This window comes from Rattus rattus, chromosome 17 (assembly GCF_011064425.1).
Source record: "Rattus rattus isolate New Zealand chromosome 17, Rrattus_CSIRO_v1, whole genome shotgun sequence".
NCBI classification, from domain to species: domain Eukaryota; kingdom Metazoa; phylum Chordata; class Mammalia; order Rodentia; family Muridae; genus Rattus; species Rattus rattus.
Window position 1 is genome coordinate 34,054,994 of NC_046170.1, and position 11,189 is coordinate 34,066,182.

The 11,189-nt window shown below is 44.4% G+C and overlaps 1 protein-coding gene across 1 annotated transcript; it reads left to right on the forward strand.

Moving 5' to 3' along the window:
* The first annotated feature begins 514 nt into the window (after positions 1-514).
* Clec3a (C-type lectin domain family 3 member A) lies at positions 515-10,077 on the forward strand. Its single transcript, XM_032887675.1, has 3 exons — positions 515-682; positions 5,376-5,459; positions 7,394-10,077. Exons 1-3 carry the CDS (start codon positions 568-570, stop codon positions 7,783-7,785), a joined length of 591 nt encoding a protein of 196 aa, XP_032743566.1. The 5' UTR covers positions 515-567; the 3' UTR covers positions 7,786-10,077.
* Positions 10,078-11,189: the final 1,112 nt, after the last annotated feature.

Here is an 11,189-nt window from a genome sequence, read left to right on the forward strand (position 1 = left end):
CTGAGCTACATCCTCAAACGATTTGGCCGCATTTTCTTTTTAAAACTCTTAAAACTGAATTGAATCTATTTTCCAGATATTAGATACACCTCAGAGCTTTGAAACGAAAGCTTTTAGACTGGATCTTTCCAGAGATTGTAAGCTTTCCACATGTTGACATACACTCATACACACATATATGTATGTATAATATATTATATATTTGATAGATGTTATCAAATATATTATGTATTTGATATATTAGATATATATCAATGTTCTTTTAGAGGCAAATCTTTCTTTAACTCAGATACACTGTGAGAAGGAAAACCAGTGGGAAAATGCAAACAGAATAAAAATAAATGAGTCTGGAGCCCAGCGTGAGGAGTGAGAACAGGAGGCCTCCTTATGCCATGACTAGAGGAACATTCCAGCCTTTCGTCAGCAGGCTTCTAGCCAACCTCGCAGCTCCTTTATATAAAGCCAGCCCCCGGCAGCCCAGAGCAAGATGTGGCCTCACAGCCTCCCTGTTCCCTAGCTGCTCTAGCGTTGCTGACCAAATTGGCCAGACTGGCCTGTCCCAGAACCATGGCAAAGAACAGACTTGTCATTTGTATCCTGGTGGCCAGCTTACTCCTGGACCAGACCAGCAGCTACCCATCCCGAGCGAAAGCCAGGAAACACAGCAAACGCCGAGTGAAAGGTAACGGGACTTTGCTGCCCCGCAAAACCCTAGGCTTACTCAGGGTGGGGAAGGTGTTGGACAAGGCTCACATCCAAACGGCACCAGGAGACCATCATATCATAGTGGGTGGGTGTATGGCTTTGCAAGGGATCCGGTGACCTTTGGAGTCTCCGGAGAGTTTGCTATTTAAAGAAAGACATGTACTAGGGTGGTTTTTTTTTTTAATTGAAAATAATCTCTTATAATGACAAAAGTCTCTGTGTATGTCTGTTGTCCATTGAGCTTTGATACTGTGGAACATTTCTGAGCGAGAGCTTACACCGACCTGTGCACATCTGCCTTTGTGGATGATAAGAAAACAATACACTAATTAATGATGCCCTGTGATCTCCTGGGTATCAAACTTATTCAAATATATTTGTAACCTCCGCCCCACTACAATCTCATTAGATGAGATGGCAGGGGGCATTTGTGGCTTCCTTCTGACCCTGCCTATCCTGTTGCTTTATTTCCCCATCTCTGTCAGTCCAGGGAAAACTGTTGAAACCGGGTATCTGATCTTTCACATCATGAAGCACTGTCTGTCTCTTTAACTTAAGAACCCGTTAACACACAATCAGATAGAACTTAAAGATACTTTGGCGTAGAATTCACTCCTAGAGCAAAGCTGGATCTGAGGGGGCTTAAACTAGGCCAAGAGTCAGAAAAACTTCAAAGTTTGAAAGAGCAAAGACAATGGGACTCCACCTGCTTTAGGTTAAAAGCTAAGTGGAAGAGAAATGCATTGGGACCCAGTGATGCCTCATCTCGACCTCTGAGGCATTTTCCTGACAGGGCGTTTACAACACAAATCTCATAACATGGCTTCCTTACCAAGGTCACTCTTTTCAAAGCAACAGCAAGCAGTAAGGGGTGGCGAGCTCACTTGGGACGTGGAGGCAGGAGGATCAGGATTTCAAAGTCATCTTTTGGCTAGGGAGGGTGAGGCCAGTCTGGACTATGTGAGCCCTTATCTCAAAAGCAAACACACAAAAAGCAGTAAAGTCTGCATTCACCTGTCACCAGCAGCTGACGGATCCACTTATGTTTTTTCTTTACTGGGTCTCAAGAGCCATTTCCCAAGGGCATTTATGAAAGTCTGGTCTCACGGAAGGTTTCTTAAGCAGAGATGTTCTTCTTTAAAAGTATCGCCTCTCCCTGCAAGCCTTTTAAACAAAAGCTTCAAATATCTCTCATACAGAGGTGAAGTGTATCATAGTACGTGAGGACAGGGGAAGAACAGAGAGAGAAGACAGGGAACGGTGTGGCTTGGGTTTGTGTCTCTCCTTCCCTGAAATAGGAGGGCATAAGAATGTATGGGAGTTTCTCAATCTCTGTAGCTCCTTCTTGCTCTATCTCTCTCCTCCCCCAGCACCCACCCCCTAGCAGGTATGTCATTCCAATCCGTTACAAACACATCGTAACCTTCACACACTGTCCTCCCCACCCCACCCCCACCCAACACACAAAGTAATAACTAGTCTTTGCTTTCAGATCTAATCCAAGTCTAGTCTACAGGGAGTGAAGCAGTCGGCTTAGCTTTGCTGGTTCCTTTTTCCCTCACCAAGTCACTTAAAAAAAAAAATGAGTTCCTTAAAATAAGACCAAAGTTTATAGAACCAAATATGAATGGCAAGGCGGGAGTGGCCATGAATACTTAGAGTCCTAGCACTTGGAGATAGAGGCAGAGGGCCACGAACTCAAGAAGAGCATAAACAGACTTAAGGGTAGCCTGGGCTTCATTAAGACCTTGTCTCAAAAATGCAAAACGAACAACAACAATGAGAAAAAGCAAAAGGCAACCCCACCCCAATCTTTACCCAGAATTATCTACCGTTAATAACAGTAAACAAATACATCTCAGATTGACATTGCAAATATTTGACAGGTAAATAAACTTACTTCACGTGTTCAGTCTTGGCTAGCTGTAAATGTAGGCTTGTTTCGTTCCTTTTAACAGCTGGATATGTTCCTCTATTGTTTGGGGAGTCTCTGACTTCACTGGTTCTTTCTCAGCAACTTTTATGTAGTTTCTGCTATGTCCCTCTCTGACACAGTGTTCCCCATGAAGTCCCTTTCTGCACATATGCCCGTCCTGGCACTAAGATACTGTGTTATTCCTTCTAGAAATGGCACGCCATTAATCAGAACTAATCTTGAATTGTCTCTTCAAATGGCAGCGCCAGTCCATGCCTTTCTCACTCAACTCTACCCCTTACCCTGATTCCACTGGAAATGTTTGTTGCATTTTCCTCTCCTCAATCTGATACTGTGTAGCCACAATCATCCAAGAAAAGGAGAGAGACCTTTTAAGAGACTCAAAATGGCAACAGCAGTTAAACACCAAGTACAAGTGTTCCCTAAGTACTTACTTCCTGGGTCTCAACAAATTACGAGTTCCGCTAATGAATAAAATACGCCGTTTAGAGTGAGCTAGCTCCTCCTGGTATTCCTTCTGTTCATCCACCTGAGCAAGGGTGATTTGGAAGAGAGTGGAAGCCACCAAGTCACCCAGAAGATGACTGCCATAATGATCTCCCCGGAGCCTAATAGGAACATGTGTATCTTTGTGCTAATGATAGCATTTACAGCTACTTATTGAAATACAAAAGAGCTGGAAGCCGACCTGGAAGGAAGGGGATTGAAATGTGTCTAGCTGGCAGCTTGGAAGTTAGAAGCAAGCCCTCAGTGGGCTTTGCAAACCTGGCCCCAGAGAGCTGATGGGTTTACATCTTAAATGCCCCCTATGTTTTTTCCATTTGAGTGGTCTCGCAGGATAAAATCTTTGGGCAATTGTATTCCTGAGCTGAGCTGTTGGACACTTAACGACTGATGTACAATGTCAAGGGAAATAGAGGATGACGGGAGGGGGTACTGAGTACCCTAGAAGACAGTTTCCTAGCCCAAATGTGGAAGCATCTTGCTTGTGAAGCACAAGTTTAGGGGACAGGGAATTAAGATAGTGGATTTTATATTGTCCTGAAAAACCACAGGGACATAAAACTGATTTTTGTGTGTTGTGTGTGTGTGTGTGTGTGTGTGTGTGTGTGTGTGCCTGTTCATTATGTGTTGGTATGTGTTCACAAGTGTGCACATGCATGTGGAAGCCAGAGGACAGCCTTGAGTATCATTTCTCAAGTGTCACCCACTTCCACCTTAAAAAAAAAAAAAAAAAAAAAAAAGAATCCTCTTTTCTTGGCCAGGAGTTCTGACAAGTAGGCTATGCTGACATGCCAGGGAGCCTCAGGGATCTGCCTGTATCTGCTTCCCAAGATGGGATTATAAGCGTGTTACCTTGCCTAGCTTTGTTTGTTAAACTTGGGTTCTCCTGTTTTGTGAGGCAAGCATTTTACCGGCTGAGCCACCTTCCTAGCCCACAAAACTGAGTCTCTATCTGCCAGGCCCATAGTGAGACAGCTGGAGATGCTTCATAACCGTCTTTACGTGTCATCCCTAAGTCCATGCGCTGAGGAGAAAGGGGAGAGGGAAGTCAGCTGCTCTGCAGAAGCAGATCAGAGGGTTAGGGAGAACAGGCTAGAAACCAGAGACACCCACGTTTGAGCTCTGCCCACATTTGAGTTCTGTCTTTTACCAACGGGAGACCTTCAGTGGATGGACTCAGCTTTTTCTGTTTCTCTGCATGCTCTTCTGTGAGCTTCTAGACCTGAGCGTCTACCTCAGGGACAGCAAGAGACTTGATCTCATGGCCTATCATGTATGGTGTCTTTTAATATATTTAGGTGTAATATTTGGTATGACTTATCACAGTTCCTAGTGGTCACTAAGACAGTCCCCACTCTTCTGGAATCTAGATTTAGCCACAGTTACTCACTTAGAGCTGAGTCTTGGGTCCCATCTAAGAACATTCAATAATAAATAACTGGAACTAGGAATCGAGAGAGTTGGCAGAGAGAGCCCTTGCCTAGCATGCAGAAGATATGAGAGCCTGGATTTAGTCTCTAATATTGCCAAAAAGGGAGAGGGGAGAAGAGTGTAAAGAAGGGGAAAGAAGGAAGAAAACTAGGTGGATGGAGAACAAGGAATAAGGAGAAATAGTTGGTGGCGATGCCCCCATAGGTAAGTTCTCAATGGTCCTTTATAAACTCACCTAAGCCAAGAGCCACCGCACCTCTACCAGACATCATCAGTGATGGACGCAGAGTGAAGGGAGGTGAGGCCCAGAAAGTATGGTTCCTGGCACTAACCCACCAAAATCCTTAGCTCACCGCTCTCACCTTCATTCTCCACTAACAAATAACTTTAACCTTTTTATATCCCACAAAGTATATGCCCCAAACGGAGCACATCAAGCATAGGGGAAATCGTAGATAAAGAAACCAAGCAAAGAAAATAAAATAAGTGAAGAAGGTTCAGGAAAGATTAACAGTGAGAATGCCATTGTCAAGGGTGGACAAGCTTTCTCAGAACACTTGGTAAACAGAGTGGAGAACAGAAGCCATCCTCAAATTCCCGGGGGGAACTTCTCAAGCAGGTTCTCGTCCTGAATTCTTCTCAGTGCGCATGCGCATTTGGCTTGGCTTCATCAAAGCCTTGCCTTGGATTCTGCATTACAAAGTGCCTTGTTTTTTCCTTTTTAACATTTCTAATTCGTTCTAATCAAGTGTTTTCTATCCCACACCCTATCCCACCCCACCCTACCAATGTCCCCTAGAAAAGGATGGTGACCTGAAGTCTCAAGTTGAAAAGCTGTGGCGGGAAGTCAATGCCTTGAAGGAAATGCAAGCTCTGCAGACAGGTGAGGGGTCCCCTTCCCCAGCGCCTGGGGCCTGAAGGGTAGTAGAAGTGAAACGGCTATTGTCCCGGATGGAACTCATCCAGACGGCTTGCTGTGTTTGTCCGCTTGTAGGGAAAAAAAGAAAGAAAGAAAGAAACACACATAAACTTTGGCAGCTGCTGGGGGCTATTGGGGGATGGCTCACGCTTTTAATTCCAGCACTTGGAGGTAGACAAATCTCTGAGTTTGAGGCTAGCCTGGGCTATAGAGGAGTTCCAAAACAGCCAGAGGTACACAGAGAACTCCTGTCTTGGCTGAGGGGGGTCGGGTGGGGGGAGGTAGCTTAAGAGTACATGTTACTTATTTAATTTAAATATTTTTAATTATTTTCTGTGTATTGGTATTTTGCTTACATGCATATATATATACATATGTGTATATAGACATATATTATTTCTCTCTCTCTCTCTCTCCCATGTACATGCCAGTACCCATGGAAGTCAGAGAAGGGCATTAGCACTTGTGAGCCACCATGTGAGTCCTGGGAATCTGGAGGAGCCACAAGTGCTCTTAACCACTGAGCCATTTCTCTAGCTCCTAGTTTTAATATTTTGAGACGGGTTCTCATATTTCCAAGACTGACCCAGAGTTCACTATGTGATGGAGGATGACTTTCTTTCTTTTTTTAAAAAAAGATTTATTTATTTTCTAGATATGAGTACACTGTAGCTGTCTTTGTACACACCAGAAAAGGGTTTCTGATCTCATAAGAGATGGTTGTGAGCCACCATGTAGTTGCTGGGATTTGAACTCAGGAAGAACAGCCTTTGCTTTTAACCACTGAGCCATCTCTTCAGCCCAGGAGGATGTCTTCCAACTCCCAATCCTCCTGCTTTCAACTCCAGAGTGCTAAGGCTGCAGGCCTGAACCACAGTGCCTTGTGCTGGTGGGACAGAGGATCTAACCCAGGGCTTTGCAAATGCTAATAAGTCTACCAACTGAGGGAAATCCTGAGCCCTTCAGAGGATGTTTTAGGGCCTGGAGGAATAGATAGCTGAGCTAACAAAGTACCTGCTGTGAAAGCATAAAGAACTGAGTTCAAATCCCAGCAGGCAAAGAACGGTGCTTGCCGCGAAGCCTGACAACCTGAGTTTGGTTCCATAATGAAAGGAGAGAATAGAATCCTACCTGTTGTCCTCTCTTCCTTTCTCATTCTTCCTTCCTCCCTCCCTTCCTTTCTTATTGGTTTTGTCTGGTTGGCTTTGGTCATTGTTTTTGAGGTAAGATCTGTCTATGTAGGGCTCACTGGCCTGGAACTGGAAGATCCGGCTTACCTCAGAGTCACATCGAGCATTCTGTCTCCATCTTTCAGGTGCTCTAATCATAGGCATGTGCCACTGCAGGTGGCTTGTGTTTGCTCTTTCATTATGAAATTTTGTTCCATTCTAAAAGTCCAAAGGGAACCCACCAGGAAGTAATTTTTTTTTGTTGTTTTTTTTTTTTTAACATAAACTAGGCTACAAATTAAATCGAAGCAGCCCAGGGTCTAAGGTTATATTTTGAGTCCTAGGTGGCTGTGAATTCATTATATGCTCCCTAAGTTGTGAGTAACAATTTCTCTAAGCCTCAAAAACCTGATAGATGGAAAAAGCCACAGGAATGTGGTAATATTTGACTTTAAGGGAGCCATCTAAATGGTCCCCAGCTCTGAAAAAAAAAAAAAAAAAAAAAAACCTGATAGATGTGGATAGCACCACCGTGTCGTGGGGTTGCTTGAAGATGCATGACGTGGTTATTACTGTGTGTCTGTCTGGCACCAACAAACCCATCAATGGCTAAGTCATGACTGTCAACCCATTAGTCATTACACAAACATTTACCAGTGCTTGATAGTATAAGGCATATCACACCCAAAAAGGCATCCTCTGACATCACCAACCCTTCCGTCTTCACAGTCTGTCTTCGAGGCACCAAAGTTCATAAGAAGTGCTACCTTGCTTCGGAAGGCCTCAAGCATTACCACGAAGCCAACGAAGACTGCATTTCCAAGGGAGGAACCCTGGTTGTCCCCAGGAATTCCGACGAAATCAACGCCCTCCGAGACTACAGTAAGAGGAGTCTGCCAGGTGTCAATGACTTTTGGCTAGGCATAAATGACATGGTCACAGAAGGCAAGTTCCTCGACGTCCACGGATTCGCTGTCTCCTTCCTCAACTGGGACCGTGCCCAGCCAAGTGGTGGCAAGCGGGAAAACTGTGTCCTGTTCTCCCAGTCAGCTCAGGGGAAATGGAGCGATGAGGCTTGTCGCAGTAGCAAGCGGTACATATGTGAGTTCATCATCCCTTAAGAAGCCCCTCCTCAGTGTCCTCCCAAGGAAGACAGGTCATGATAAATACAATGGTAGTCCCCCCTCAACAAACTCAGATTACATTTATTAGTTGCAGAATCGCAATGCCAGTATTGGTACTCATAGGTACGCAGAGACAGACCATGTTTCTACCATAACTCATTGTAATATTACTCTTCAGGTGACAAAGGGGAATCAGACAATAATGACCCAGACATGGTAAGAAAGGGACTTCTGATAATGGGCTGTCAAATTGTTTCCCACTCTCCTTGTGCCTCTCAGGTGAATAGACCTGACCTACTTAAAAATAATGATAATAATAATAATAATAATAATAATAATAATAATAATCACATGATTCTTCAAGACAGAAAAAGCAAGATTGGGCTACCGGAAAGATCTCTCTTAATTTAGTCATGGTAGGAATACATTTTGAGAAATGTGTCATTGGTTAATTTTCTGGCTATGTGAACATCGTAGTATACCCTACCTGAAAGAACCCTGAGGTTGTAGGAGCAAAACTTCAGGAGGCCTCTAGGTGCCCTCAAGACACGTAGTAGACACAAGTTGCATGAGGCTTCTGCGTGACGGGCTTTCAGAATATAGTTCTTTAAGTATATAATAAAGCAACCATTGGAAACACAGCCGAGTGTACTCTCTCACCATCACTATCACAAGACAGCTGACACAGACATGTGCGAAACAAAGTGAGGTTTATTTAGCTTGTCCTTTTAGTGACTCAAGGTCAAAAGTTAAGCCACCCCAGTGAACTGGCCAACGGCGAGGGTGGCAGATCGTGGCAAGAACAAGTAGTCACATCTCAATGCAGAGCAAACATAGGATGAGCACGGTCTCCTTTCAAAGCGGTGTCTCCCAAGTCACCCAAGGACATCTTGGATGGCTGCACCCGCTCCAGGCACACAGTGCTTTTCAAAATTGCCACACCAGGGTCCTTGACGGGGACCGCAAACTACCTTCAGACATAGCATATGCTAAACATATAAGCCAACACATTGTCGCTGTTGTCAAGGATTGTGAGTTGTGTGTGCTTCATCACTGTGTAAAACTGTCTTTACCACTGTCACCCAGAACACGCATAAAATTTACTACACGAGGACACCAACAACATCTCTAGGCAACAGAAGTTTGACATCTCCATCGCAGCCTCACAGGACTACCATCAAATATGCAGTTTATTGTAGTCAAAATACTGTGCCGTCTGTGACTCTATTTGGTCGATGAGAATGTCTGAAGTCAGAGATTCAGGGTGCTAAACAATCCACAGCTTTTCTAGCACGATGTTGATTTTTTTTTTCCACCCTCTTAGCCTGTGGTCCTCACTTTCAGTTGCTGGCCACATCCCCTGGTGGGATGCGCCTCTTCCTTGCCACATCAGAGCAGGGATGGCTGTCAAAATTCTCATCTGACTCTTGAAATTCCTGGACTCTGGCTTTCTTAAAGGTTCCCAGTTGGGACCCCATCCCCCACTCCCCAAGTCAGCATACATATTTGATCAGTTTCTCCTCTTATTCTATAATAGCTTCTAGCCAATGAGCAGCATTCAGGCTGGAGAAGAGCAGCAGATGGTGAGGTCAAAGAAACTAGAGAAAGAAGAAGCAGGGCTGGGGGTGCTTCAGTTGGTAGAGAGCTTGTCAGCAGGCAGGAAGAGCTGGGTTCACAAGAATGGGACGCTTAAGCCTATAATCCCAGCACCGGGGAGGTGGAGGTAAGAGGATAAGGAGTTCAAGGTCATGCCCTACCAACTGAACTGCAAGTTTAAAGCCATTCTAGGCTCCGTGAGGCTCTATCTAGACAACAAGGACAAAAGAAAAATGTCCCTTTCCTTCATGTGTGTATCCTTACAGTCTCCTTTTATATATGACAGCAATGTATTTTTACTTTCTTTACATATATATTTCTTCAACTATCATTATGCATCTCAGTCTATGAAGGGCAATTTGTCACTAGAAGCTGAAAGTTGGACTCAAATAATACTATTTCAGAGTAACGCATATGTGTAATTTTTTATTCTAACGATGCTATTCCCATTAAATTGCTTAACTAGGTTTTATAAAAATAACTTCATTGCTTAAACACAGCAGCATAAATTTAAGGCTTAGGGGAAATGGGTTTTGTAGGAATAAACAAGTCTGAATATATTCTGTCCTTCAAATAAATATCTTTTCTCTTTTGTGAATAATGCCCTGCTCCCAAGAGCTAAATTACATATGCTTGGAATCAAATTTTAGATTTGTTTTTTTTTTCCATCGCACAATAAAGCTCCAAATCTGATCAGCGTGGATGTGTTTGGATATTGATCACATTTACTCAGATTAAGATATTTATATCAAACGGGGCAGAATTTAAAAGGGAAAAGGCCTGGAGCTGATGAGCCTGGTGACAGTGCTGTATTTGGAGTATGTGAAGAAGCGCACTTTTGAGATGGGGCGAGGGAGATGGGGGGAGCAGGGGAGACTTTAAACATCCCACACTTGCAATTATATTTGGTTGAGTCCAGCCAGCCCTGACATCACCACTGTCTTCTGAAAGGCGACATTAACAGCTTGGCGGTAGCTAAGTCTCTAAAGCGCTTGCTTCAGGACCTGAGTACAGACCCAGGAAGACATATTAAAAGTTGAGCGTGGCAGCATAACATCGGTAAGCCCAGTTCTATGCAATGGAGGATGGGGTCAGAGGGATTCCTGGAAGCCTGTGGCCTAGCTAGCCAGGTCTACATGGCCAAGTTCCAGGCCAATGAAAGATACTGCCTCATAAGAAGTGGGGAAAGGCTTCAGAGGACCAACCCTCAAGGTTATCCTCTGACCTCCACACATGTACCACGTATACTTGCATGTACACACACACACACACACACACACACACACACTGGGTGGAAACATGAACTGAGCCAACAGGAGTGTACAACCCGTATCCATTCCATCCCAGTGTCCGCACTAAGTTTAACATACTTCTCAATTTTCTTCGGAACAACACTAGGGTGAGTGTCAGCTCTAGATTTTATTATATGGGGAAAAAAAACTCATGACAGAAGTGACAGCTGTCCCAATTCTCATGCCTGGAAGCAGTGGCCAACATTCCACACCCTTGGCAACCGTGGAGGCTGTGACTTGGTGAAATGGATCCCAACAGGTGATGGGGCAGATTCGTCATCTCGGGTCAGCACTTGGCCTTGAGAAGACATTGACTCTGAAGCTGCTGTCCTTGACTCCTTCACAAGGACCAGGTTAAGGAGCCAATGACATGTGTAGATGGCAGAGTCTGGATCCCTAAACATTGTGTTGGACAAGATCATCCTTTCCCAAGGAGCAAGCACTCAAAGTCTTAGCAACAGCAGCTGGAACCCAACAGCCAGTGCCACCAGATGCTGGAGGGATCCCTCCCCC

Excerpts from the sequence above, each read along its gene's own strand:
- Clec3a (XM_032887675.1), top strand. The coding sequence starts at position 568 with ATGGCAAAGAACAGACTTGTCATTTGTATCCTGGTGGCCAGCTTACTC. Across the intron at positions 683-5,375 it reads CAGCAAACGCCGAGTGAAAG|AAAAGGATGGTGACCTGAAG; the intron begins GTAACGGGACTT and ends AATGTCCCCTAG. Across the intron at positions 5,460-7,393 it reads AATGCAAGCTCTGCAGACAG|TCTGTCTTCGAGGCACCAAA; the intron begins GTGAGGGGTCCC and ends CCGTCTTCACAG.